The sequence below is a fragment of the Suillus paluster genome (assembly GCF_016628075.1).
Source record: "Suillus paluster strain FC165 chromosome Unknown EDB91scaffold_7, whole genome shotgun sequence".
In the NCBI taxonomy this organism is placed as follows: domain Eukaryota; kingdom Fungi; phylum Basidiomycota; class Agaricomycetes; order Boletales; family Suillaceae; genus Suillus; species Suillus paluster.
The window spans coordinates 252,534-278,454 of NW_024537567.1; the positions used below are offsets into that span (position 1 = coordinate 252,534).

Below are 25,921 nucleotides of genomic sequence, written 5' to 3' on the forward strand. Positions count from 1 at the left end.
TCACGCAAGCAATCCCTCACCGCTGTTTTTTTTCTTTCCCTTTTTCTCCCTCTGTTGCACTGCAATCAACGCTAGCGCTCCATCTAGTCTGTTTATCGGTTCCGCTGCTCTGTGTTTGCCTTTACGTGGTTGCTGCTCGCTCACTCCCGCTTCTTTTTTGTACATTACATCGAATGATATTTCTACAGTAGTGGGCTGGTCATATTGTTATCCTTCCACTAATAGAACTATTTAACTTGGTCGTGGGGGGAGTATGATTATTAGAGCACGATCCATGGTACTTCGTACAACACGAAATCAAAGAATTCTTGTTCCATCAGCGACTGGTACTCTCCTGCGAACTCTTCGGTTGTGGTTTGCTTCTTGGAACGTCCTGAGGAGCGGGGGCCGAGGTAGCTGAAGTGGCTTGTAAGTACGGAAAGTGTCTTCTTGGTGTACTTTGGCTCGGGCTGAAGGGGGATTTGATCAGTATGTTGCTAGCTAGAAGCGATGGAGTAGAACGCACCCTGATAGCGAGGCCAACGTAATTCGCGGGTAGACCGTACCGAAGCACGCTCTCGACAAATAGCCGAAGGATCTTCAGGTGCACGAGGATCTGGAATGACTCGGAGAAATTGGTCCGAGATAGTCTCAGAAGTTCGGTCTGGAAAGGCGGTTAGGATAAGGGCTGAGTTTACGTGCTGATGACGCCTCACCCAGAGTTCTTTCTCTGTCGTGTCTGCTATCTCGAGCTCTTCTTCTTGCTTGGCTATTTGTTCTTCTGAGTAGGCGAAGTCGCGGACTATGAACCTGTAGGGGGTACGTTGGCTTACGATTGAATGGAATGGGGTGTTTTTGGACGTACTTGTTTTCACGACATTTCTGTACGAACTGGTCGTGTACACGTTTGAAGATGACTACACCAAAGAGAGTGTATTCGCTGTCTGACGCTATAGTTCTTTCGTGGGGTATGTGAGCCTTTGCACAAAGGTCCGGACTTGACGTACAATGACGAACGGGGAACGACCATGTTAGTGAGTCGCTCGTACTTTGAGGTCCATTCCTTGGTGATGAGTCTGGGGTGAATGTTGAATCGCTCAAGTTGACAAGCGTTCATGCAGGAGTACCCACTTCGGTACGGCAACTAGACATGTCTCCAGATACTCTGAGTCCTGGATGACGTGCTCTTTTGATACTATGCCGACGAGAGACCTAACAGAAAGGTTTCCACTGTGACAGAGAGTGATGAGCGCCGCTTGCATTGCTATTAAGTTTAAGTTTACGCTCACGTTTTCTTACGCTGCATCTGAACGAGGGAGCCCTTTACGATATTGTAGTTGTTTAGTTTGGCCTTCATTACATTGTCTATGGACGCCATTTCCTTGAGCGCAAATGAGTGCCTCCCCTACAAAGAGTAACACGCGGCAAATACCTTGTTCAGCACATCAACCATTTCCCGTAGACTTCGTTGCACCCCATATCGACTGTCATTCCATTTCCACCCCCTAAGTACGTAGTCATCAGCGCTACGCTCATTCACAAGGACATGCTGGGCGAGCTTGGTCGGATCATTGTTCAATAAGTTGCGGAGTGTGTCTACAATCTTTGCGACCGTCGCTGTGAAGAACGCGTCCTGTTTTGGCAGCTCCTCTGATAGGGCAATCAAGGAGTCCAATGTACCTGTCTACACGATGATTGATGAGATGCCTTGCTTGCCGATGAGTACGAAATGAAGACCTTGAATGATGGAATCCCAAGCTCTGCTACGCTTGTTGATCTCGAATATTGAGGAAGCTTGTTGGTGATTTCTGGCAGGAGTCCCTCGGAATCACCATCCTGTGGGACAGCAATCAACCAAGTGCTTTGGTCGGACGGCATGTCGTACTTTGGTGAACGACGAGCAGCCGCCGCACCACCTAGGGCACTGTATGTATTACTCCCAATATGGACTTACATAGTGACGAAATTCAAAAAATAACCTTTGAAAATCAACTGCCATGATGTTGCTGACCTTACTGAGTCGGAATGCACTGAACATAGCTGGGAAACGCTCTCCGACATCTTCCTTAACAGCGAAGAGGACTTTTTCAAAAGCAATGTCGACGCCGTTGTTATTATCACCCATGCAGCTGCAGCAGTTACTTCCAACATTACCCGATTCTAAACAGGTATCGATCCTGGACTCCAGTTGGTTCATGCCAAATTCCCCGCGGAGAGCCAACGACGAGTTTCAGAAGAAGCGCGTCCCTGGAGCACAGTTTTTAGACCTTGATGAAGTAGCCTCTCCCCATGACCTAGGCCTCAAACATATGATACCGAGTGAACGACAGTTCGCCGATGCGTGCGGTATGAACCAACCATACTGACCACAATGCCATTTCCTAATCACTGTCTTACATCACAGAGGCATTCGGAATTGAGCCCTCTTCTCATGTAATTTTGTGCGTCTTCACGCTTCTCCCATCAAAGTGTACTTTGGACAAACCATACTAATGCGCAGATATGATACGCATGGAGTATTTTCATCACCACGTGCACTCTTCATGTTCAGAGCGTTTGGCCACGAGAAATCAAGTATCCTCGACGGAGGTTTGCCACGTTGGGAGGCAGAGGGTTTTCCAATTGAAGCCAAGCCGCCGGCACATGCAAGGAAGTCCGTCTATCCCACTCCTGCCTTCGATAAGGGAATGATACGCTGTGAGTTTCTACGTGTTCGCTATCGTCCAATGTCGTAGAGGCTTGCGACCTCCAACAGCCTACGATCAAATTGTGTCAAACTCGTTTACGGATCTTCAATCGGACCCAGCCGTTGAGCTCGTCATTGACGCCCGTTCTCGTGGTCGGTGAGCAAATTTGGACCGAAAGCCTATGGACAAAGTTCACGGACTCCTTACGCCTATAGATTCCTAGGGACAGACCCAGAGCCGCGGCCAGGCTTATCATCGGGCCACATTCCGCATTCATTCTCACTGCCGTTCACTGCGTTCCTGCAGGCTCATACCATCCCTAATTCCTCCGCAGAGTACACCACATTTCTACCCCTTCCCGAGTTACGTAATGCCCTAGTGAGCCACGTAGGCAATCACGCGGATGCTGTCATACAAGGCAAACGACTAATCACGGCAACTTGTGGGAGTGGCATGACTGCAGGCGTCCTCTGGTTGGGACTCAGGCTATTGGGCGCCCCAAATGTGGCATTGTATGATGAGGTAGGCCATGATTTGCACAAGGTTTTGCGTGTTATTAACTTTGGCCAGTCTTGGACCGGATATGCTAGCCGGGCGGCTAGCAAGATTGAGAAGGTGGCAAACTAAGTAATTTTCGCACTTTTAATCCTTGTCAAAATCATAGAAGACCTTGAAATTCATTCGTATTGAGATCAAGTATCTGTCACTATGCACGGTGCGTCATACACATGAACTACTAATGTGGTGCTACATAACTATTGCTATCTTCATGTGTCTGCTGAATTATTATGGGCCTAAGGTATACAACGATTCGCCAAGTTAAAAATACAATACTCAATGATTACCCATGCTGTCCGTGGATTATGAATAAGTTTTTTTCAACACTCTGGTTGACGATCTATAACGGTCATTAATCCCTTGATACCTTTGGCTGCTTGAATTTCAACAGGTTTCTGTGCGTCTGGACAGAACGATCGTGCCACCGTGGCGGAATAATGAATCTATGGGAGGGATCGATCTTGCTACTGATTGACACGGAACGGAGCACTTACTGTGACCTTGAATTGGTCGCGGCACTGGGATCTGGGATGCCGAATCTCGCAGTCCCATCTGACGACCGGAGGTTAGCAGCGAATGGGACAAAGATACAGGATGTACTGACTTTTCTTCGAGGAGGACATTACCTCCCATCTCCTTCGCTGTGGAATACAAGCCCTTTCGAGCTAGATTCACAAGTCTTCCGGCATCAACACCTCCTTTGCAGGTGAACTCGTCCTTGTGTTCCACCCTAGGACCAACAATTGTCGGCTTGGAATCTGCTAAACGTTCGTGCGTACGCGCGGGCCCAGACGAGCTCTCGACGCGATCTATCTCCTTTGCATGACTTTTGTGGGTGTGATGTATCTGTATACTAAGATGATTATGACAGAAGTCGGTGAAGGCGCGTGTGCAGACTTGGACCATCACGTTTGGTGAAGAAAAGATGTCCTTGAAAGTCATGAGCAGGGGAGCAGTTAGATGATACTTACAACGCTATTCTGTGACGCTCTGTAGATTATATACGTGCCAGTGGCAGGACAGATGACCAGTTAGGACCTCTCCGCTTTCCGAGGTGTCCATTGACGGCAAGAACCCTACCACGAGGAGCCACTAAAATTAAGAGTTGACTTTTACAAATTCTTTGAGGTAATACACGATGAATCGATGATACCCCTTAGTCTTTTGGGATCGTCACATCTTGCGAAGACCTTCATTTCTGCATATGGTGTTTCATGTTCCTTACGACCAACAGGCGTGTAGAGCAAGGATGTACGGATTTGGATGTGTAGGATGTGGTAGGACAGCATGAGGCAGAAATAAATACATACACGATGGGATGTGATGGCCTGGACTCTCGGCCGCAGATACAGTAGTGGTCAATAATTACGAAAAAAGATGCTGCGACTCCAAGACGGCCATGAACGGTGGAGGGCGGAGAGGTGGCACTTTCCCAGATACGTATGCCGGTCGACCCGCATATTGCACCTCTATACGATGCGACTTTCCCTTGCGATAAAGAATTAGTGTCCAGCTGCCAAGGTGTGTGTAATCAGGCGACTTTCTGTCACAATATACATTCAAGTTGCTCACCTTTCCAACAGCAAGACGTTGTACTCGTTCTTCATGATCTCCTGAATAAACTGTTGTCTTGCGAAAAGCACCGCATTGGCATAATCGGAAGCTTGGGGAGACCGCTTCCCAAGGTCGAAGATGTATGTTCCACACGTGGACGTATCTCTAACACGCAGGATATCAAGGTCTAGGATGATGATGAGGTGCTCGATAGCAGATGCGTCACAGGCCCAGGACCACACCAACGCACCATCATCGTCATCATCGATCATTTGCACAGGATCGATACACTCGCAACCTACAACCTCCCAAGATTGCTCATTCTTTCGACGAAACCACTTCATGGTTTGCGGCGAAGAAGGCGAACGTAACGCGGATACCTCTTCTGAGCACAGGACAAATGCACTAACATGAGGAAAATGCTGTTCGCTTCGATACAGTAATCAAAGTAAGACCTTAGTCGGCACCGCCACTCGGTAGACCGGGGGTGCTTACTAGGGGGCGCTGACTGCGCGAAATGCCTGTCCATGAGCGAAGCCTACTTAGCTGATTTCGTCAGAGATAAGATCGGACGAGGCCGAGACTAGGCTCGTATAGGTAGGTTTCATCATTTGACTTACTGAGATGGGAGCTGCTTCGTTGCCTATATTTCTGCAGGCCATTCTTCGAATATGTGGCAAACAAGCTCGGAGCATCAACTATCCTGCTCTCTGTAACAAGTTGTCAATACACTATCAGATCTCCGTGCATGAACTGCCAATTCGAATTCAAGCATAGGCAAGGACGCATCCTGAATATCCGAGCATGCCGTAGGCCTGCGCAATTGACTTCTCGGGCAGTGCTTCGGGCATGTGATTTTGACTATCTCGTTCTCAGACATGAAGCAATAATGACTTCGAAATGAGATAGGTTCGCGTTCTGCCGGGCATGAGTGGGATGATGAGGTACGTCGGCTCGGTGATGATCATGATATACTCCCATAAAAGGAGAGCTAAGAAGAACGCTGGGTCAGAGAAGAGTGGCCCTGTATATGTCTGTGCAGATGATAGAATCAAACCGCGGAGTATGATCGGATAACAAAACCTTGCTTGGGTCTGACAGCGAATAGAGTTTGAGAAATCCTTATCATGACCCAAGACAAAGCGCACCGACGTTGTTTAACTTTGTTAGGATCGGAAGGTTTAGGGAACTCCCTGTATAATGATCGAGACTTAAATACCGCGGTGTTGCGGTACTTGCTTACCTCCTTGACTCGGAGTAGGTCCTCGTGCCATTCGATTACTCTCACAATCGCTTCAGAAGAGATGATCGCCCGACCATATCTGCCTTATCTATTGTCACCACCTCAGTGCTGTATCAACTTGTACACAAGGCACGCACAATAAAGCACGACAGAGGAAAACGATCAGGGCGAAGCAGTTTCGTGTTGTTTGACGTTTCCATTGTTGAAAATTATCAGAGCTGACCCGTCGCGCCTGTAAACGCGGCGGCAGGCAAGATATCCTCGTTCTACATTATGCATTTTCGTTGAGGTAATTGTCACGGTCTGGAAGGTGCTCGCTCACCTCTTTTCACCACGTTTATCCCACCTCACACCTCCCTGCAGGTACACCAGATGGGCCCCAATATTACGCGGTAAATTGGAGGAAACGTTCGTAGTCAATCGGTATAGTGGGCCGGCGGCAGTTCCTGGACGTACAATCTTGGTGGTTTTAACTTTTGGCCTACACGCCTGCATGTGATATCCGAGTCGGCTATGATATCGATCCCACCAATCAGTGTTACCTCCAAGATCTGTCGCTTGCCTGGGCCACATTATACATACGGTAAATGTGTGCTTATAATCTATTATGACTTTACAGTAAGTACTTACGGTGGTCTTTCCCGCGGCTCCCGGAAACGGGGAATGGCGAAATTATTCGGTTTGGCTCATGGCTCTGCAGCGGTCTGATGATCTACACTCTTTCGCGTGTAGCAAATGCGACTCCGGTTAAACATGGTATATCGATAATCCAACATGCTCCAGTTCATGCCAGCAATACCCGAGGCAAAAAAAAGTAACCCTATACTCGCTGAGAATTAACAGCCCACAGATACACCATCTGCGATGCCGGAACCCAAGTGGAACTGCAAATTTACGCCCCAAACAGTGCCGCATGTTTGCAGTACAGTCGGTGCGGTTCCGATGTCTATACTTGATCGCTATAGTCCTCCCACTTCGAGTATGTCCACTCGCATTATTCACCGTGGCGTGAATATCGTTCTTGGCGGTGAACAGAAGGGCTCCAGCTTTACATCATCGACACACCCATTCCGCAACCATGATCACTGTCACACGCGATGTAAAGAAGGCGAACCCTTCGTCGCTCACCTTGGTCTCGAGCGGCAAAGTCGGCGCGACGATTTCGATATCCGCTTGGCGGCTTACGTCGTATTCCTTGATGCGTGCCGCAACGTGGTCTGTCCATTGAGTTCTGGTTATTGCAGGCGAAAACAGATGACCATATATATGTATGCATATCTAATCTTGCTGTCGAAAATGAATTTCCTCCCTGAAGTACTCTGATCTCGATGCCTCAGTGCCTAGCGATTTCCACGCGGTGTTGAAAATTTGAATCGTCTCTATTGTGCACTGAATCGGCTGAATCGCCTTTGAATCGCCTCTGAACTGAATCATGCACTTTGACTGCCACTAATAGATGCGCAGTAAGTAATAGTGGAACGAAACGGATATTACAAAATTAAAGCAAATATGTATACGAGAATCGAGCAAAGGCTCATGAGACTACCTCCTGAAAGCCACCTATCATCGGATCATCATCCCGATCCCAATTCCCAAACACAAACTACCCGCCATTGCTATCCGGACCTGACTGTCTGCCAACTTATTGACAAAAGTAGAAATACTCGTGCTGAGCAATCTCCTCGCAGGATCAAGGAGGCACATGGAGAACGAGACCAGTGATGATAAGTGCAGTGGATCAAAGCACTGCTGCACTGGATCCCTCACGGGGTTCACACGCTCGCAAGAATTAGCAACATCCTGGGATAATCGTGATTCCCATTCTGCCTCCCATTTCGCCTTATTCCATGAAGGTTCATTGGAGGACAAGGAGACGGTTTCTCGGTGACAGGCATGTATTCCCTCCACGGCGCACTCAACTTCACGCCAGCGGAGGAAGCGCTCTGCCGCTTCATATCGTAGTGAAGATAGCGTCTCCGGCGAGCGGAAAAGGCCACTCCGAAGAGCAACTGCGGAACGTGGCCGGAATGAAGACATATGAGGGCGGGAAGGAAAATGCGTATGATCTGGGCCATGGCGCATGACTATGACCGGTATGTGGGGTGTAAGTAAGTCGATGGGGCCGTCCTCCGAAGCAGACGGGCCTGTATGATGATCCCAGTCAGAAGCAGCAGCCATATTACGATTAATATTCACCTGAGTTGGATAGGATAATGAGTGCGGTGTGCAATGGTGACCACGGGGATGCAATCAAGTTAGCCAGGGCAGCAGATGGCTGGCATCGAGGGTCAATTAATTCAGATACTGAGTGAAATGGTGATTGAATAACTGGCAGTATGGCATACTTCGTTGACTGGGGGGAGAGGTCACCTTTGATTGAGTCCTCATAAAGGTTATGACGTACATTGTTATCAAACTCGTGTCGCGCAAGCGCTATGATTTCGACATTCTTCGCAGGCTCAAACTTCTCAAGTCCGTGAGCATCTCGATGTTCGATCCAGTCTGTTGATGCTCTTAGGATCGAACCATGTTCAAAATCCTCCCATCCACTGATATCCACAACATCCTCGTTGTCGTCTAGGAATAGACTGGACACCAGCTCACGGTCATCAGCACCATTCCCTACGACTATTAGCCTCAAATCTCCAAGGGTTTTTCCGAATGGAGTGGGGCGACGCAATGGAGCTGGTAGGGTCAGAGACGGTATGATAAGCCCCTGTGTGGTAGAATCCCGTGCATGATCAGACTGAGGCTGCGAGCGTGGTGGACTGGCAGCTGCGGAAGAGAAGAAAAATGAAGAACCGACAGAAGGTAAAGAGGACACCGACTCAGAAGGGCTGTTTGGGGAAGACGTCAGTGCGCTTGACCGTGGTGACGACGGCTGGGATTGTGCAGTGATATTCCCTGGTACTTCAAAAGCGGCATGCAGAGTTCGTATTGTCGAGGTGCTAGTAGACGGGTTGAATTCCATAGCTAGAGATGACGAATAACCAGAACTGGAGAAGCAGTGGAAGCGATCGATCCCAAAGGCACTGCTGCTATTGCCGCACGCCACTTCAGGAGGAGTACACGTGTTTGGTTCAATCTGCGACACGATTAGATCAAAGTTCAGTTTATTGTCTGCGACAAATTGGGATTTATACATGAACAGGAAGCTAGTGTAACAGCAAGACAACTAGTAAAAACAACATATAGAGATTAAACGTAGTAAAGCTTCACTAATTTTTCCTCGTCGATCGTGTAGGCCGTCGTGTCCTGGAACAGCGACACATGCCAAACTCCAGGTCCTGCGCTCTCTCTCAAAACAACATGCTCGCCTTTGTGAGGTCCGCGTAACACGAGGGCGTGATCTTCTGTCTCCTCCGGTTGGACAGGTATAAGATAGATTGTCGGCACGTGAACTGGAGTGCCCCCTGGCGAATCCAGAGGGTGAAATAGTGCTGTGATCTCAGATAAGGAAGCGAAGGCTGAGGAGACATAACCCTTCTTGAACTCCAGATCGCCGTCGAGCCACCCTGCATCTGCGGAACCTCGAACCTCCACTATCACCTTTTTGTTCGCGATCACAGGGTCACGTAGCACCAAACCTGTTCCTTGCATAAATAGAAGGCATTCAATTATTTGGACTGTGCATACCGAAGTCATTCTCTTCTTCGTTACCCGAAACACCTGGAGTAGGGGCAGACATTGAACCAGGGTCGTTCATAATACCTGCTGGTGTAGGTGCACCGGTGTACGCAGCAGGGGTCGGTGCAGACAAGAACCCGGGTGTTGCCGCAGCAGCTGGCGTTGGTGCATTCTGATCGCTCATGAGTGCCTAATCAGTTTCAAGCTCAAGAGGAACTCTCACCCAAGATGACCAACTCGAGTCCGCTGGGCGTGCAGGTGATGCACTACCACCCCAACCGCCTGATCCCCACGACGACTCGCTATAGGGATTCGGCGTCCGCGAAGACGCATTCCAAGCGGGAGTTTTACCACCATCGGCAGCGTATGGATTGGGCGTCCGTGACGAAGCGTTCCATGCGGGGGTTTTGCCACCATCTGCGTACGGATTTGGCGTTCGTGATGATGCATTCCATGCAGGTGTCTTGCCATCCCCACTGGCAAATGGGTTTGGCGTACGACCGCCATTCCAGCCAGGCGTACGGCTGGCGCTGGCATATGGATTGGGAGTTCGACTAGGGACTCCGGCTGGGGGGCCCATGTTCCTCTGCTGACCCTGTGATTGGTACGGCGCATTAAGTGGTTGAAGTTTGCCGTCTGGACTGTTAGAGGTCAACAGGAGAAACACTAACACAGACAACAAATATCTTACAGTCTCCGATACAACTTTTGCTTTTCAATGGTGATGACTTTATTGCCTGTATTTAGCTCAACACGCGCCAGGGTACCGTTGATGTCTTTGATAACACCATTGTACCCCTTGTGATTGCCTTTGACGACTGTTATGACGGCACCAATGTCACGGTCTCGTGGTCCGCGCCCCATTCCACCAGAGCCAACCATGCCACCTTGGGCACCGCCAGCAGCGGTCGGATTCATCTTGCCTAGGTCCATCCCTGGCTTAACGAGGTTACCCTTGGGTGCGAGCGATGCTAGGGAGCGACACCGGGTGACGAATACACCGCCATTTTCAAGGATGTCCCTGTTGTGTAGGAAGGCGAAGAATGACTGGTGGATGTGCAATACCCGACCTTTACGAGACTATAAAAGCTTTAAATTGCGGGGTTATTATAGGCCATAAGAAAGGACTGACCTCTCCTTCAATTTCCTTGACATTGTCTTGTACACGGAGCTCATGACCTTCATAGTCCGTAGCAATGGCACGGTCGGAGTTCCGCCGCATCGATATTTGGTGAGGTTGCACCAACCGTACTTGACCGTTCTGATCAAGAACACGGAAGGAGTCTCGCTCAGTTTTGAAAATGACACCGACAGTCTGCAAGCTGTACACCGGTGATCAGATAAATACATGCCGAGATGCCGGGTAATCGACTTACTCAAGCTGGACCAAGTCGTGCAATTCATAATTGCCGACAACGTTAGTTCCAGAACCGACTTCGGCAGCCTCACGCAGATCTTTGGAGAACACGGAAACCTGAATATATGTGAATATCAGTGAAACAACAACCAATAAAGTTCCACCCACCTCCTGCATGGACATATCTGATAGGAAAGTCACCACATTGTCTGTTACCGAGATAACAAGACCCGTCTCGTCTGCGTTCTGACCAGTCATTACCTTGACGTGGTCACCTGGTTTGAAGCGTTTTCGCACGCTACGCGCAGGAACATCCACCTTCTGACCATCGATATCAACACCGATAGCTGTAACAGTCACGACATCTTGATTGATCGAATCGACAACACCATAGACACCAGACTGCTCGCCCTCGAATACCTCGACATGATCACCTGGCTGCAGCACAGCAATGGCGGCTTTCCGCGACGCCTCCGCAATGATCGACAGATCCACCGGATTTTCATTGTCGCCACCATCCTGCCCTCGGCTGAACTTCGTGATTTCGTCCAGTGTCGGGTTGACGTTGTCTAGCTGTAGAGCATTGAGCTTGAAGTCCTTTTCGATGAACCCGTCTTTGTATGTGTCATTTTGGAACACGTAAACCTGGTTTCGCTTTGAGACCTGCTTGCGTCCGTGCACCTTGACGACTTCCTCGTAATTGAAGAACCGCTGTGGCGGTCGCATCGTCGCCAAGCCAGTACCGGCCTTCTTGCGCTTCCGACCATCAACGTTGGCATCGTCCCGTGGGTTCAAGTCGATACGCGGAATGAACTTGAGTCCGACGTCCTCGCCGTTCTCTGTAATGTCCATGACCTGCGCAAGATCGCCTTGGTACTTGCCACGCTTGACGCGTACCCAGCTTCCAGGTGTCACAGTAAGGTCTTGCTTCTTGATCTGCAGTAAACTCGCCATTTCCTCAATGGGAACTAGTATGATGCCACGGCTCGGGTATACGCCGACAAGACCCTTGCAAGCTGAGTTTACCTGCTGGGCACTCCGCGCTTCAACGTATACCATACCGGGAAGTGAGTCGCGTTGAAATGCGGATAGGATGGAGAGAGGCTGAGCGGTGTACTCGAGATCAATTGCTTTCCTCATGAGACTGAAGACGATGTCGCGTTCGCGACCGGGCTAGTGGATGATTCAAGCTTCAGTCATTATGAAAAATCCTTGAGAAACTCACTTTCACTCGAACTTGCCACAAGCTTGCGTCATGTACGGATGGCATCAGCAGGCGCTGTGGTACTTCATTCATGTCTCCCGTGTACCGCACTGCTGCTCGACCATAGCGCTCGTGAAGATTCTGCGCAATTTTCGCCAGATCCTGATCATTCAACTCCCTTTCACGCCTGTCTAGCCGTGCATTGACCGCTGCCCGTCTATTCACATCATCTTCATCGCCCTCTGGTCCAATATCAGCAATAAACTCATCTGGGATATTTGTGAGTATTGGAGATGAACGAGCCCACAAAGTTACTCATACCTCCTCCTGCCTCATCTTCCTCCTCTTCTTCTTCGTCCTCGGTATCGACTTCGGCCTCGACATCAAGGAAACGATTCACAGCATTGCGTCTGTGCCGGTGCTGTGGTGGATCAATACCCACAGCTGTGCAGGTCAACAAGGCCACGGACCTTTGCGCGTTTTCGCCCACGATCTCGTCCAGGTTCCTCGTCTTCCTCGTCCTCCTCATCTTCTTCTTCCTCTTCGTCCTCGCCATCTAATGCGTCGTAAATGGATCCTCGAGACTTCCCATTCAACCTTTGCTGTGCCTGCTGCTCAGTTTCCTCGTCGTTTCCCTGCTGAATGGGATCCTCGATGTCAAAGTCATCGTCTAGCCCAGACATGATGGTGTATAAGAGAGGCGAGAGGGAATTAGTTAGTCTAGGTTCCACTCAAAACACGTCTATCGGTGGAAGTAGCTTAGTCAGCCATGGTCACATTACCTAAGCCAAAGTCCACCCTTCCCCGACTCCCACGAAGTGTGGAGGAGGGTTTTGTGGGAAGCAAATGCGTAAATTCCTTGTAAAAATCGTTGCGGGCACGCCGCGTGCGAATGCATTGCATAACCCACCTGATTCGTGCTGAAATCTTAAAGGCGTTGGACTCGTTTTGACTCCGAACAGATGTGAGTTCGTCACAGACTCACAGTCGTGGCGAGCATGCCGGCTGGCCGAGGAACGAGGCCGAGACGATGGCCATCAGCAAACCGGTGAGACTTAGATATTAGTAGATTTTGTAGTATTTTGTAAGCCCAATGCTTCTTTCCTGTGTATTACGATACAAAGTAATATATAGCAATCTAAAGCAATGTAATCACGCCAATTCACGCTCGGTTCAGACTTATATATTGCTTTACATTACTTTACATTACTTTATATTGTTTTATAACGTCATGTATATACAGGAAAGAGCATTTCGGCGTACAAAATATGGGAATATCGGTGGCTCATCGATTTACTGATGCATATGCTCGCCGCGCGCTAGTGATACCATATGATAGATGTTTCCCGATCCCTTGAGACATTTGACGCAGTTACTGTGCACTGTGAGACTATGCACAACTTGGTGTCTTAATCCTCTGAGCCTCAACTTATCTGTAGAGCAGTACTATATTTTATTAGATGTAGCTTCAATTACTTGTGTTGCATGGTAGGAGGACGGTGTCAGCAAGTATCAGAGTCGGAGACTTGGTGCGTATGCACCGCTACGATTTAATTGACTGTTCTGTGACCACACTTCAAGTTCGTTTACTAATGGATAACAAAAGACTGAGACAGCATATTGTCTACCTATTTCGTTCATACGGCGGAGAGTAGCATCAGCATGCTGAATACTCCTGCAATGACTCCCGATCCAACTTCTACCCCTTTACTGGCACTGCCGGAACTTGTAGAAGATGGGGAAGTCGCAGTCGTAGTCGCAGTGGACGATGATGAAGTCACGTTTGTACAATCAGACGTGGTACCGGTCGGCGTCGTCACGTTGGCAGATAGAGTCAAGTCCGCACACTATCATCGTCATTATAATAATCATAGTCACGGAAGGGGCCTTGCCTACCTGGTAGAGAGTGCCGTCGCCACCATCAAAGACAATCTGAATGGTGACGTTTGCGCCGTCTTTGACTCCGGCAATGTTTGAAGTCGCGAGATCAATAGGGAAGCAATAATCTCCCTCCCCGCTCTGCTGGAAAAATTGAACTGCCAACTGATAACCAGAGCTAGAGTTAAAATCGCTGAAGTTAATCGGGTTTTGGTACGTCGAAACTATGACTCCCGCTGTGCATTACAAATGATCAGCTTCTGTAAAGAAGGTAAACTAAGTTTTCTTTGACGTACCCGACCATAACGGATGCTCGCTGTTCATGTTGATGACCCCGTTACTGAGGGGAAATACGGTACGGTTGTCCACGGCGTTGGTGTAACCATCTACGTAAAATACATTGAGCATCTACACTAGGCACCTAGATTAATTTTCACTCACCACAGAACGTTGGTTCAGAGTCTTGGACGAAAGGACCACGCGGGATAGGATATTGAAGCTGGAAGTGGGCTTGTACAGCTGTGGAAATAAAAGCAACGAGAGCAATGGAGGAGAAGATCATTGTGAGGATGAGAGACTCGCAAGGAAGAATTCAAGAGCTGCTCCTACTTTCCTTCGTATTTAAGAGGTTGAAAGTACGCTAGCGACCTTGTGAGGCACGAAAAAGTTTTTCTCATCTCTTTGCTCTTGTTTGCAGACGTGGCTTCTTGGGCAAGTTGAGATCGCAAACGGGAACAGAGCGAGCCAAACCAGCAGCTCGATATGACACATGCATGATGATGCATATGACTGATGGAAATACCACTGCAAGTCCGACTGGGTCGCATAATCATATGAGAGCATACGAGTTACCGTGGAACATAGAACAGGCACCACTGTAATAGTACGGATTGCATAGGTTGGTGGCAGATTTGGATTGTTATCAGATGTACAATAATGGTATCTTGAGAAGTATCTAAGAGTAACATATAATAGACAACCACAAAGCCACCTACGCGATAGCGAAATCCAACAAGATAATCATCAAGGGCAGAGCAATACGATGTTGGTGAGGTAGGATGCATGCTTTAACACGGATCAAATTTCAAACTCGACCTCCATGCAAGCGACCGATCCGCCCGAATAGAACTTCGCCTATGGCAAGACCCAAAATGATGGATATAACATATGATGCATTAAACGTCCTGTGTTCGGTAAGTTAAACTCCCCATGATGGCATGCATTGCAGGACTTACATGACAGCCAACATCAAGACATATGAAAAGAGCGACTGAACACCTTGAAATATCCCCCGCGGGATATCGTGCATGGGGATGAAGGGAGGCACGAGTCTCGGGCGGCTGCGGACTGCGACTGGGGCGGTTTGACGAGAGGCTCTCTCCATCACATCTATTTGATCAGAAGCGATAACGTCTTGGGCTTTATCGTCAACATCGTTGTCACTTGGCTCTTTCAAGTTTATCGCAAGCGACCTAAACAGAGAATGAGCCTTGACCATGTCACGTTTTGGGCCCAGCTAACCTCGACCCCCACTGAATCTCCATTTGACGCCGTAGGGCCGCAATCCAACGGTCAAGAACACAGAACACGACTAGCCCGATACAAGCGCCGGCGATTGAACCTTTCGACTCGGGTTGCCAAGCCTTGAAGATCAAATAGTCTCCACCGCTAAAATGTAACCAGGGTGTCATCATAGTCATCATGGTGTCGCTTGTAGAGTTCATATCCATCGCGGAAACGATGAAACGAAGAGGTACGAATCGCAATGTGAAAAGTGATGGATGAATTTTCGGGTATTGCCGAGACTTGGCATCGGGTACCCCTGAAATTGTTTCGCACAGCAAGCCACATTGGTAAGAAGTTTCCGTTGTTTGTCATCTCCGGGAGCTGAATAGCGATACTTGTCTTGCTATAACTTTGTTCCGTGCGAAGTGCCATTGCTAGATCTGCTGCCATGTAGAAAAAAGTCGCTGGGGTGGAAAGGGAATCGTATACCCAACATTAAAGAAGCGACAAATCGCGGCTTGCATTGACAGAAAGATATATGACGATCAATAAATGGCAGTGTCGCGTCAACGGTGAATCAGATTCGGAGAACAACACTCGCACGCCAATACCCATTGCCGCGTGAACGTACTCGGGGAAAAGAGCTGGGCTGATATGAACCGGCCTGGTTATGGTTCGTCCGATCGGCGGGATATCGGCCGTACAATCAGGGCAGCCTGTTCGTTAAAGCATGCGAAGGACAAAAGTGTTGAACCAACTGACGTTGTCCATGACTACAAATGATGAGCACTGGGCACCTGGAATGGAAAAATGTTCTCACAGTACTTGGGCAACTGGGTGCGATATCAAAAGAGTGAGCAATACTCAGAGCCTTGGGTGGAATATCGAGAGAGAAGACAACATGTATGTAGATCCTTTCGGCGGGATCCATAGTACTTAACCCTGGGAGGCGGAGACGTAAGGACAAGGCACCCGGTTGGAAAAGGTGACTGGAAGAATATCGAGCCCACGAGACGACCGATGAGAAGAGATGCGAGGCGATGGCATGTCACAGTACAAGCTTGTTGAGGATAACACTCCCGCTTGTGCTGCGACATGTCGATGAAAAAACCGCGATGCTGGTGGTTACGTTGAGTGCCAGCTCGCTCCTAGGAATATACAGGCATCTGAAGCGACTAAAAAATGTCGAGTACCATTTCGAATATTGTGACCGCATGCTACGACGAACAGAAAGGTACTAGCAATGAAAGGTAAGATGGAAGATGAGCATGAAGGGAGATGTGTTGGCGGGGGAGAGAACAGAAAGATTGCGGCATTTCTGCGACGACCAATAGCAAAAACAGCTTATTAGCCACGTGACTATCTTCCTAATTCATCACTGCCATCACGCAAAGCTGGCTCACGGAGGTTGGTAAGCTTGGAATGTCTTGACAAACATATATTTGCTCAGTACTTGCACACACAGGACGCCATATAGGAATCAAGGATGCTACGAACCGCACTTTTCAATACCACCCGCTGTGCAGCACGCCCCACGCTGTTCACACGTCCAGTTGCGAGACCAACATATCAGGTCTTCGCACGGTACGAGTCGAGCAAAGCTAATGACGCTCTGAAAGCTGCTCGTAAGGCCAAGGACAAGCTCCAGAAGGACTGGCAAGGTCCCGTGCTTACATACGAGCAAGTCAAGCCCAAGACCCTTAGTCCTAGTACAGTACGTCGTGCTCCCACGTTGTTTCTGTCCTTACCCACCTGTCTTTCGTAGGACGCCTATCTGATTGACGTGCGTGAACCAGACGAGGTTATGCAAGGCTCTATTCCGTCCTCTGTGAATCTGCCACTTTCGGTACTGGCTAACTCGTTCCACCTCGCGCCCCAAGCCTTCAAGGCACAGCATGGTTTCGAGAAGCCAGGAAAGCAACAAGAAGTCGTGTTCTACTGCCGCAGTGGAAAGAGGAGTGCTAGTGCGTGCGATATCGCACGGAGAAATGGATACGAGAAGTAAGTTAATCGCAAACTGACCAATCCGTGCTGTGCTTTGATACAACGTGTGTTTGCATTTCTCTAGCATTCTTAATTATGAAGGGTCGTGGCTAGATTGGACGTCACGAGAAGTAGGCAAGGGATCCACAGCTTGATGTACTTCCTCGCAATTTTTTTAATGATATAACACGCATAGTACAGCCCTCGAGAACATCTTCTCTTGTTTACCGGTTGTAACGAGTTTGAGAACCCTGCATGAATTTCAGAAGCGTAGACAATACTTCATTGCAGTTTCGTGCGCGTGCTTGTCTCGTGATTTGACCTGCTCGACCTTCTTGATCGAAGTCGTTCCCACGGTTAGACCGTGCTGCTTCATGTTTCCCCGCAACCTCCTTCGCCGCGTTCCAAAAAATACGAACCTGCGTTGGCAAAATGCCGCCGCAAATAGAATTTTTTCACTAACAGGACACGTCCCATTGAAAACGCGGGTTCCGCCAGCGATGCACCCTTACACGTGCAGACGGACATTGAGCACCCCTGCACCAATGGTCAATGTCAGGTCCGCCCCTACCGCCTCGCTTTCTCGCTCTTACTCAAGATGGTCAATTATTTTCCTTTACTGCATGCAGTGATCTATCTATTGAACGGTACCACGCACTTTCGGACGCGACCATGACCACCCTACTCGAACGGCTCGAGGACTTGCTGGATGCTGTAGGGAATGACACGTATGAAGTAGACTATCATGTAAGTATGCCCAAAAATACTGAAGTTCTACGCCTTCTGGCTCCCGTAGTCGGAGCATTACTCACGACTTGCTTCTTCTGCAGAGCGGCGTCCTGACGCTCAACCTAGGCACACACGGGACATACGTGATCAACAAGCAGCCGCCTAACAAGCAAATATGGCTGTCTTCCCCACTGAGGTGGGTCGACTTCTACATGACCGGTGATATTTCACACTGATACACTTCTTTCCTTCGCATGCCTGATTTTGGAATACTGATGAACGCCCACTCATCAAATGCGAATTTGCTAGTGGCCCAAAGCGTTATGATTACGTGCCGCAATTAGACGACTGGCGATACGCGCGAGACGGAATGGGACTTGGACAGCTGTTGGGTGGAGAGCTAACGGATATGCTCCGAACGCAGGTCTCTCTGCATCTAGAGGGTGTATCTATGCAGATACAGGAGTAAGATTTGTTACGGATGCTTTGCGAATAGGCTCCATAGATTGACATTTAATCCCGTTCGAATCGTTCATGAACGTTCAAATATCGCCTCCGCTCTTTCACAGAGGGTGTGTCTACGAGATACAGGGGGAGATCTGTTGCATATCGGTTCCATAAATTATCGCTGAGTTCTTCTTTATTGCTACACATAACGGGTAGTGTTTCCTCCATCTTTTGAAAGCTGCGGTTTGATTGCGAAGTGCCCGATGTCCCAAATTGCGATGTAATTCACAGTAGTACAGTATGTGATGGTGTTGTAAAAACAATATGCCAAGGATGCGAATATATGGAAGGATGCGAATATGCCAAATAAAGTAGGATGCTAAGCGAGCAATATTCATGAAAAAGGCGTCTGTGATAACGGACTGAACGATGATGGGATCAAGAGTGCCGATCACGACGGGTCTATGGTAGGTCTATGTCCACAGCACCTGATCTGAACGTTCAATCTCATGGTAAGTTCCGGTGGTCACTGCGTCCTTCCTCCGCGATGAGAGGAGTACTGAAATTACCATCCTGGAGTTCCCTTCTTCGCGAGAGGAATAATGATCCCAATAATCTTTGGGGTTCTGTGAGAAACGTCACAGACAAAGAAGAGGAGACACGAGTCGTACTTATTAGTATCCTCATACCGTTCTCGTACACATTTGACTTCGTGAAAATCCAATGGGTTGTGCGCAGCCGATTCAGTAGAAGCCGGGGCCGCATGTGCAAGATGGGAATAGAATTCAGGCAGAGGGCATTCAGGCAGTGCTGGTATCGATAACTTTCCATTGGAGGAAAAAGAAGGATAGCAAAGTCCATGAGTAGATTGCAAAAATTGGTGTGGATGGGTGGCCATGGATGATGGAGGTTCTGAGAAGCCCGGGTGTGAAGGCAGATGTAGGTGTGGCGACGATTGTGAATTCGGTTGGGAGAACATGAGCCTGTGCTGGTGTAGAGCATGCACTTCTTGTAGGATAGTGTTGGTGCGCTTGTAATCCGTTGATGTGACGAAGTGAGGGTGGGCGTGAGCGGCTGCCGCGTCATCCTCCCCATCTATCCAATCTTCTTCGCCATCGCTGTCATCTACGACGGGGGTTGACGAAACATGTGGTTTTCCCCAGCCTCTCTGTGCACCGTCTAGCACTGGAGGGTGTATTCTGCGTCTTTTAGCACGCGACTCATGTGAAGACAGGTCCAGAGGTTCACGGTGTGGTAGGGGTCTGATAGGTCTATCGGGACATGGCGTCAACGATGGGATTTCGTCCAACGACGGTGGGGGCGTTGGGGGACGCTGCCTTTTAAGCATACTTTGTGTTACCTGGTCAGAACGTGGTTGAAAGACAAGCTTGAGATGGGCCTACGTTCATAAAATGCCACAAGACTTGTTAGGCGATGTTTCCATTTCAGGCTGTTTGTAAGAGTAATTTAGGTTGTGGCTGCAATCTTTGCGCGGCTCCACGCGCATAAACCAGGCTCTACTTATACAGATCAACACCGACTACCAGCTCTGTGCGAAATGACCGACATGGACGTGTTTTCTGCTATGGGCATTGCTGGATTCGGGAAAGCTACCAAAAAGCGCGAGCTTGATCCCAACAGGTTTGACAAATCGAAACGGGAGGAGGCAGTGGTCAGTCTCATATTTTTTCGGCTGCCAGGTTGTGCTCTAATATATTCCATCCAGCCAAAAGTAGAGGTGAAGCCCTTAATCCCAGAATCAGGGCCTAGTAAATCGTCTACTCGGGCGCCGTCTCCATCTGACGAGGACTCGGATGACCCCGGACCTCCCCTCCCACCAGTAGGCTTTTTCAAACACAATGCTGATGGCGTAGGCGACGACGACAACGAAGACGATGATGCTGATTCTTCCGTTGACGAGCCCGAATACGACCCCAGCGCTCCTTCACTATCGGGACTCGAGTTCCCGATCACACACGAGGCAACGCTCAAAGAGCACACCAAGGTGATTTCCGCACTTACCCTGGATCCAAGCGGTGCACGTGTTTTGAGCGGTTCGCATGACTATGATTGTAAATTGTGGGATTTTGGTGGAATGACGACGCAAACGAGGTCCTTCAAGACGTGGGAGCCTGCAGGCAGTTACTATGTATGTGGTTTGGTTTTGCGAGGAGGATGTTGTTGATGCCCGAAGTCAGGTTCACGACCTCAAGTACTCCAACGATGGTCAGCAGTTCCTCGTAATTTCAGGAACGCTTCAAGCCAAGCTCTTTGATCGAGAGGGCGAGGAGAAGTAAGTTTAATCTATCTTGTTGCAGAACAGAATAGCTTGAATGACCTTAGAGCAACGTTCGTCAAGGGTGATATGTATATCAGAGACATGAAGCACACTGCGTACGCCCCGTTCCACGTCACTTGTGTGAATGCTCGCTTACCCCATATATGTTGTAGCGGACATGTAGGAGAACTGTCAAGTTGTGCATGGCATCCGAAGGATAAGCAGTATTTCATCACGAGCTCGGCAGACTCGACCATTAGGCAAGCTCTCACGCTACTATCAGCGAACACCTTCTAATGTTACGGAATAGAATATGGGATGTCGAGAACAAACGGAAACAGAAATCCGTTATCGTTGTCAAATCCAAGGAACGTGGCGCGCGGACTAAAGTGACGACGTGCGCTTACTCTACCGACGGAACACTCGTTGGAGGAGGTATGTCTAGTCAGGCCCGCGTTGATCGTGATGCATAGTAATGATGGTTCTCAGCATGCCTTGACGGCGCACTGCACATGTGGCAGGCGTCATCCAATTTTGTGAGGCCAAACATGACCATTGAGGGCGCACATACGAAAGGCACAGATGTTGGATCGCTGGTATTTTCCGTTGATGGGAGAACGGTGCTGACGAGAGGAGGGGACGACACTGTTAAGCGTACGTCCAAATCTAGGCTTATTGATCTACTTGGCTGACGCTAGGAACAGTGTGGGATTTACGGGCGTTTAAAAGACCGCTCGCATCACATTCAGGAGCTACGACATTATACCCTGGCACGAATGCTGTATTCAGCCCTGACGAAAAGTATATTCTAACCGGAACAGGAGCGTCGGCAAAGGGTGGACGAGGCAAACTAATATTGCTTAACCGAGAGAGTCTTAGTACTGTGAAGGAAATCGACATGGACACGACACCAGTCAAGGTGGTCTGGCATTCCAAGATAAATCAGATTATTGCGGGTCTAGCCAACGGCACGATTTCAGTACTGTATTCGCCGAAGACGTCGTTGAATGGTGCCAAGCTGTTGCTGTCGAAGGGAGCACCGAAGCGACCGACGGTGGAGGATTTGTCGGACGCACTCGCTGCACCAACAATCCTGACGCCGCATGCATTACCGATGTTCAAAGATGGAGAGGGGTTAGTGAAGGGGATGAAAAGGAAGCGGGAAAAGGACCGGATGGACCCGAGGAAGAGCAGGAGGCCGGAGCTGCCTGTGACAGGACCTGGTCGGGGAGGACGTGTGGGTGCGAGCGCAACGCAACACGTTGTGCAGAATCTGGTGCGGGATACGACCCGCGACGAAGATGTGAGTGGTTACATCGCTTCACAGAAGGATGTTCTCGCGGACGGGCTGCGGCTGGTGTCACAATCACGTGCTTTCTTCTATCTTTTTTGTTTGATGGTTTCCAAGGGGGCTAACTGTTTGTCCTTTTTTCTGACGACTGTAGCCACGAGAGGCCTTGTTGAAGTATGCGAAGATGGCGGAGGCGGACCCTCAATGGACTTCAGGTGAGCAACATGTTGTACGGACGGTCTGCACTGCGGAGGGGGAGGGGTTGCGGCAACTGGGAGGGGCCGTAGCGGAGTGTGAAAAGAAGTGTTTTGGAGTATTTATTTTGATCGGCTCGCTGACGTGGCGTTGTTTTTGATTTTAACAGCATGGCGACAAAACCAGCCCAAACCTGTTTTCGCCAACGTCTCAGAGGACGAGGAAGGAGAAGAAGAAAGTTGAAGATAATTTTTATGGAGTTGTGCATAGTAGAGAAGGGATTTATTTGAGAAATGTTTCGTTGTGTGAGATATGAGGTGTGAGTAATTTTTAGTGGCCCCTGCGCAGGTCAAACCTTAATTCCGTTCGCCTATAAAGACCCAATGGGTGTCTTCCGATTCCCCCAAATCCAAAATCTCCCTCCTCTGAAAACGTCACGCTGTGTGACGCATTAGTCACGCGCCACCCATGAACGCGACAGAGCACAGCGCGACCAACGAACAACAACAAACTACGATTCTCAATGGCGACAACGTTGTCAACGGTGCACGCGATCCCTTACTTAATTATACTTTATCATAAGCTAACTTTCAAATGTATTAAGACCTTAAACTTGATCATATGATTCCAAACGATAATCCAAAGTCTGACTCTCTTTCAACTTGCGTAGAAATTTCAACTCCTCTTGATCCAGGTTAGTAATTTTATATTATCATTTTATATTTCCTTTGTTCTTATCGAACCAGCTTCCATCCCTATTCATCCTCCGAGCGGAACACCACCACCACAGGAAGGCCAATTGTTGGAGGATGTAAAGATGGCAGAGGAGGAGACAACAGTTGATGACTCAGACGACCCACCAACAACCAATGGCGTCAATGGCGTACACTTGACTGATGCTGATGGAGACGTTCAAATGGAGCAGTCTCCTACTACCAATGGCCACCCAAATGACATCCCGCGTCTCTCTTCGCTAGCTGCTGTGGACTCGGCTGGCCCACCAACATCACGTGCTACTTCCAACTTCGATTCTCCTCAACAGCGCTCTGACCCCGTCGATGACGATGATGAAGCTAGACCGCCCCCAGCTAAGCGCGCGCGCAAGTATTCGGACGCCGATCAAGCATCTATCGCCAATGTAAGTCCCTTTGTCCTCGTGCGCCTGTACAGGCGTGCTAACTCCCTTCCAACCCTGAAGACTGGCTCTCCCCCTCCCATTACAGCGTCATCTGTGCAAACTAATGGCGACACCATCGTATCGAGTCCAACCCCAGTGCCAACACCTGTGGGTACCGGTATATCGACACTCAGCCCTGTGCAACACAGATTCTGTTTGTCGACAATACGCTCGCTCAAGAAACTCAAGGACGCTTCCGCATTCTTGCATCCTGTCGATTCTGTTGCTCTCAATATTCCCCATTACCCGAGCATCATTAAGAACCCGATGGACTTTGGTACCATTGAGCGCAAGCTCAATGCATCTAATCCCGCCAAGCCCGATCCCAGTCCCAACAGTCAACGCTATTACAGCGCTGAGGAGTTCGTCTCCGACGTGCGGCTGGTGTTCAGTAATTGCATCACGTTTAATGGCCCGGACCATGTGATATCTCAGGCAGGGAAACATATCGAGTCTGTCTTTGATAAGCAGATAAAGCAGCTTCCACCTCCAGCCGAGGTATGTCACCTTTTCATGATTGCCGCGTGCGCGACTCATTATTGTAGCCGAAGCCTCCTGTGATCAAGAAAGTTGCAACGCCTCCTCCCCCACCACCCCCAGCTCCTTCCAAGAAAGCCGCAGCAGCACCTGTCCGCCGTCCTTCCACCTCGGTTCCTGTCATCCGGCGTAATGAGGCCGAGCAGGCATCTGCACGGCCGAAACGTGAAATTCATCCACCACCTCCGAAAGACTTGCCCTATGCCGACGTGCCGAAAAAGATGCGCAAGGCAAAGGTTCCAAAGGATGATGGTACAGCGGAGCAGCTCAAGTATTGCGGCAAGATCTTGATTGATCTGCAGCGAAAGCAGCACGCGACGATCGCGTCTCCGTTCTACGAGCCTGTCGGTATGTCCGAAAGCAATCCCTTACAATCGGATCGGATCTCACATGAAATCTCCCAGATGCGGTTAAGCTTGATATCCCGACATATTACAAGGTCATCAAGAAGCCCATGGACATGTCGACCATGAGGAAGAAGCTCGAGGGTGGAGAGTACCCCAATGCGTCCAGGTTCTTTGATGATTTCAAACTCATGATTCGGAACTGCTTCACGTTCAATCCTGCTGGGACACCCGTCAATCAAGCAGGAATCGAGTTGCAGCGGTTGTTTGATGAGAAGTGGAGGAATCTGCCACCCCTTCGGGAAGCAAGTGATGAGGAGGAGGAAGAGTATGAGGATGAAGAGTCAGAGGAGGACCGTAACCGTGGGTGGACCTCGTACATCCAGTGTGTCCGCTTACTGATGTACTGTATATACACAGGCAGGATCGCCAACATGGAGGCTCAAATCGAGTCGATGCGCGGTAATCTCATGGCTTTGAAGGCTAAGCCGGCCAAGGAGAAGAAGAAAAAGGAAAAGAAAGAGAAGGCTCCCGTCGCTTCTACCTCCAAGGCTGCAGCATCACGCGCACCCAAGGCAGCACCTGCGACCAACGGGAACAAGCGTAAGGCCACAAAGAAGCCCGTGGGCGAGGACGACGTTCTATCCTTTGAGCAGAAGAAGGACTTGAGCGAGGCCATCACCAGTCTCGATGGGGTTAAGCTTGAGAAGGTCATTCAAATCATCCATGAGGGTGTCCCTGAAATCCGTGATGTAAGTTATTTTTGTTTGAAGGTTGCGTTATCATCCTGATATCATGTTGAGCAGAGCACTGAGGAGATCGAACTCGAGATCGACATACTACCACCACACGTTCTCACAAAGCTGTACAACTTTGTGCTTCGACCTCTGCGGCAGCCAACGCAGAAACGCAATCGAACTGGCAAGGGCACGGGGACCGGTGGCCTCAAACGGAAGAGCATGGACGAGACTGCTGAAGCCGAGAAGATCCGCAAACTGGAGGAGCGGATGCGCCTGTTCGAGGACCCCGCTGCATCAGTTTCCAACGCCGCACCTACGCTAGCTCGCCAGAACGATAGCGATCATTCATCGGACTCTTCTTCAGACGACAGCTTCGGGCAGCGAGTCGGAGTAACTTCTCTTTTCTGCCCCTGCGATGTCGCTTGTTGTATGTGGTTGTGCCATTCGACATTTCTTGCGCGGCTTCGTCTGGCGTTGGTAGATCTCCGCTTATTGTCCTCTTTTAATTGCGACTGTCCCTCTTGATCTTTATAACCTTCAGAATTTTTGCTCGTCTTCGTCTCTTCGCTCTCCCGCAAGCAAACGTACATACATACACCACCAAAAT

At 49.3% G+C, this 25,921-nt stretch overlaps 12 protein-coding genes across 12 annotated transcripts; 4 read left to right on the forward strand and 8 right to left on the reverse strand.

The window, feature by feature from the left end:
* Window positions 1–260: 260 nt before the first annotated feature.
* EDB91DRAFT_1244303 (ATPase V1 complex subunit C) lies at window positions 261–1,857 on the reverse strand (the record flags this gene model as incomplete). Its single annotated transcript, XM_041322400.1, has 9 exons — window positions 261–449; window positions 506–643; window positions 696–789; window positions 845–937; window positions 987–1,055; window positions 1,111–1,209; window positions 1,269–1,360; window positions 1,412–1,663; window positions 1,717–1,857. 9 exons carry the CDS (start codon window positions 1,855–1,857, stop codon window positions 261–263), a joined length of 1,167 nt encoding a protein of 388 aa, XP_041181278.1.
* Window positions 1,858–2,075: 218 nt separating this feature from the next.
* On the forward strand, window positions 2,076–3,293 carry EDB91DRAFT_1244304 (Rhodanese-like domain-containing protein; the record flags this gene model as incomplete). The annotated part of the gene is made up of 6 exons (XM_041322401.1): window positions 2,076–2,325; window positions 2,384–2,420; window positions 2,480–2,676; window positions 2,735–2,822; window positions 2,882–3,188; window positions 3,237–3,293. 6 exons carry the CDS (start codon window positions 2,076–2,078, stop codon window positions 3,291–3,293), a joined length of 936 nt encoding a protein of 311 aa, XP_041181279.1.
* Window positions 3,294–3,544: 251 nt separating this feature from the next.
* On the reverse strand, window positions 3,545–4,166 carry EDB91DRAFT_1046467 (uncharacterized protein; the record flags this gene model as incomplete). The annotated part of the gene is made up of 3 exons (XM_041313267.1): window positions 3,545–3,667; window positions 3,719–3,776; window positions 3,829–4,166. The coding sequence occupies 3 exons, from the start codon at window positions 4,164–4,166 to the stop codon at window positions 3,545–3,547; spliced, it is 519 nt and encodes a 172-aa protein (XP_041181280.1).
* A 423-nt stretch (window positions 4,167–4,589) lies between these two features.
* Window positions 4,590–5,122, reverse strand: EDB91DRAFT_1235168 (uncharacterized protein; the record flags this gene model as incomplete). The annotated part of the gene is made up of 3 exons (XM_041321286.1): window positions 4,590–4,737; window positions 4,797–4,965; window positions 5,029–5,122. The coding sequence occupies 3 exons, from the start codon at window positions 5,120–5,122 to the stop codon at window positions 4,590–4,592; spliced, it is 411 nt and encodes a 136-aa protein (XP_041181281.1).
* A 2,287-nt stretch (window positions 5,123–7,409) lies between these two features.
* EDB91DRAFT_1217519 (uncharacterized protein) lies at window positions 7,410–9,100 on the reverse strand. Its single transcript, XM_041320856.1, has 3 exons — window positions 8,426–9,100; window positions 8,218–8,374; window positions 7,410–8,165 (listed from the first exon to the last, which is right to left on the reverse strand). The coding sequence occupies exons 1-3, from the start codon at window positions 8,990–8,992 to the stop codon at window positions 7,585–7,587; spliced, it is 1,305 nt and encodes a 434-aa protein (XP_041181282.1). The 5' UTR covers window positions 8,993–9,100; the 3' UTR covers window positions 7,410–7,584.
* A 20-nt stretch (window positions 9,101–9,120) lies between these two features.
* Window positions 9,121–13,161, reverse strand: EDB91DRAFT_1109150 (uncharacterized protein). The gene is made up of 11 exons (XM_041317604.1): window positions 13,120–13,161; window positions 12,680–13,067; window positions 12,531–12,630; window positions 12,231–12,478; window positions 11,174–12,178; window positions 11,025–11,122; window positions 10,781–10,970; window positions 10,340–10,728; window positions 9,872–10,289; window positions 9,658–9,820; window positions 9,121–9,608 (listed from the first exon to the last, which is right to left on the reverse strand). The coding sequence occupies exons 2-11, from the start codon at window positions 12,890–12,892 to the stop codon at window positions 9,220–9,222; spliced, it is 3,213 nt and encodes a 1,070-aa protein (XP_041181283.1). The 5' UTR covers window positions 12,893–13,067; window positions 13,120–13,161; the 3' UTR covers window positions 9,121–9,219.
* Window positions 13,162–13,846: 685 nt separating this feature from the next.
* EDB91DRAFT_1046516 (uncharacterized protein) lies at window positions 13,847–14,649 on the reverse strand (the record flags this gene model as incomplete). The annotated part of the gene is made up of 4 exons (XM_041313271.1): window positions 13,847–14,056; window positions 14,106–14,323; window positions 14,384–14,473; window positions 14,529–14,649. 4 exons carry the CDS (start codon window positions 14,647–14,649, stop codon window positions 13,847–13,849), a joined length of 639 nt encoding a protein of 212 aa, XP_041181284.1.
* Window positions 14,650–15,171: 522 nt separating this feature from the next.
* Window positions 15,172–15,778, reverse strand: EDB91DRAFT_1046295 (Ctr copper transporter; the record flags this gene model as incomplete). Its single annotated transcript, XM_041313255.1, has 3 exons — window positions 15,172–15,271; window positions 15,323–15,559; window positions 15,615–15,778. The coding sequence occupies 3 exons, from the start codon at window positions 15,776–15,778 to the stop codon at window positions 15,172–15,174; spliced, it is 501 nt and encodes a 166-aa protein (XP_041181285.1).
* Window positions 15,779–17,011: 1,233 nt separating this feature from the next.
* EDB91DRAFT_1109158 (Rhodanese-like domain-containing protein) lies at window positions 17,012–17,859 on the forward strand. Its single transcript, XM_041317605.1, has 3 exons — window positions 17,012–17,307; window positions 17,359–17,594; window positions 17,662–17,859. Exons 1-3 carry the CDS (start codon window positions 17,080–17,082, stop codon window positions 17,729–17,731), a joined length of 534 nt encoding a protein of 177 aa, XP_041181286.1. The 5' UTR covers window positions 17,012–17,079; the 3' UTR covers window positions 17,732–17,859.
* Window positions 17,860–17,950: 91 nt separating this feature from the next.
* EDB91DRAFT_1046573 (Frataxin) lies at window positions 17,951–18,774 on the forward strand (the record flags this gene model as incomplete). The annotated part of the gene is made up of 4 exons (XM_041313276.1): window positions 17,951–18,135; window positions 18,206–18,323; window positions 18,407–18,501; window positions 18,615–18,774. The coding sequence occupies 4 exons, from the start codon at window positions 17,951–17,953 to the stop codon at window positions 18,772–18,774; spliced, it is 558 nt and encodes a 185-aa protein (XP_041181287.1).
* A 264-nt stretch (window positions 18,775–19,038) lies between these two features.
* Window positions 19,039–20,424, reverse strand: EDB91DRAFT_759946 (uncharacterized protein). Its single transcript, XM_041328308.1, has 3 exons — window positions 20,156–20,424; window positions 19,424–20,101; window positions 19,039–19,368 (listed from the first exon to the last, which is right to left on the reverse strand). Exons 2-3 carry the CDS (start codon window positions 20,098–20,100, stop codon window positions 19,260–19,262), a joined length of 786 nt encoding a protein of 261 aa, XP_041181288.1. The 5' UTR covers window position 20,101; window positions 20,156–20,424; the 3' UTR covers window positions 19,039–19,259.
* On the forward strand, window positions 20,173–25,839 carry EDB91DRAFT_1334108 (uncharacterized protein; the record flags this gene model as incomplete). Its single annotated transcript, XM_041325442.1, has 18 exons — window positions 20,173–20,424; window positions 20,479–20,901; window positions 20,951–21,045; window positions 21,096–21,146; window positions 21,204–21,290; window positions 21,341–21,465; window positions 21,520–21,684; window positions 21,729–22,333; window positions 22,476–22,536; window positions 22,686–22,754; window positions 22,865–22,949; window positions 22,972–23,060; window positions 23,121–23,210; window positions 23,263–24,191; window positions 24,239–24,578; window positions 24,635–25,326; window positions 25,381–25,741; window positions 25,796–25,839. The coding sequence occupies exons 1-18, from the start codon at window positions 20,311–20,313 to the stop codon at window positions 25,837–25,839; spliced, it is 4,425 nt and encodes a 1,474-aa protein (XP_041181289.1). The 5' UTR covers window positions 20,173–20,310.
* Window positions 25,840–25,921: the final 82 nt, after the last annotated feature.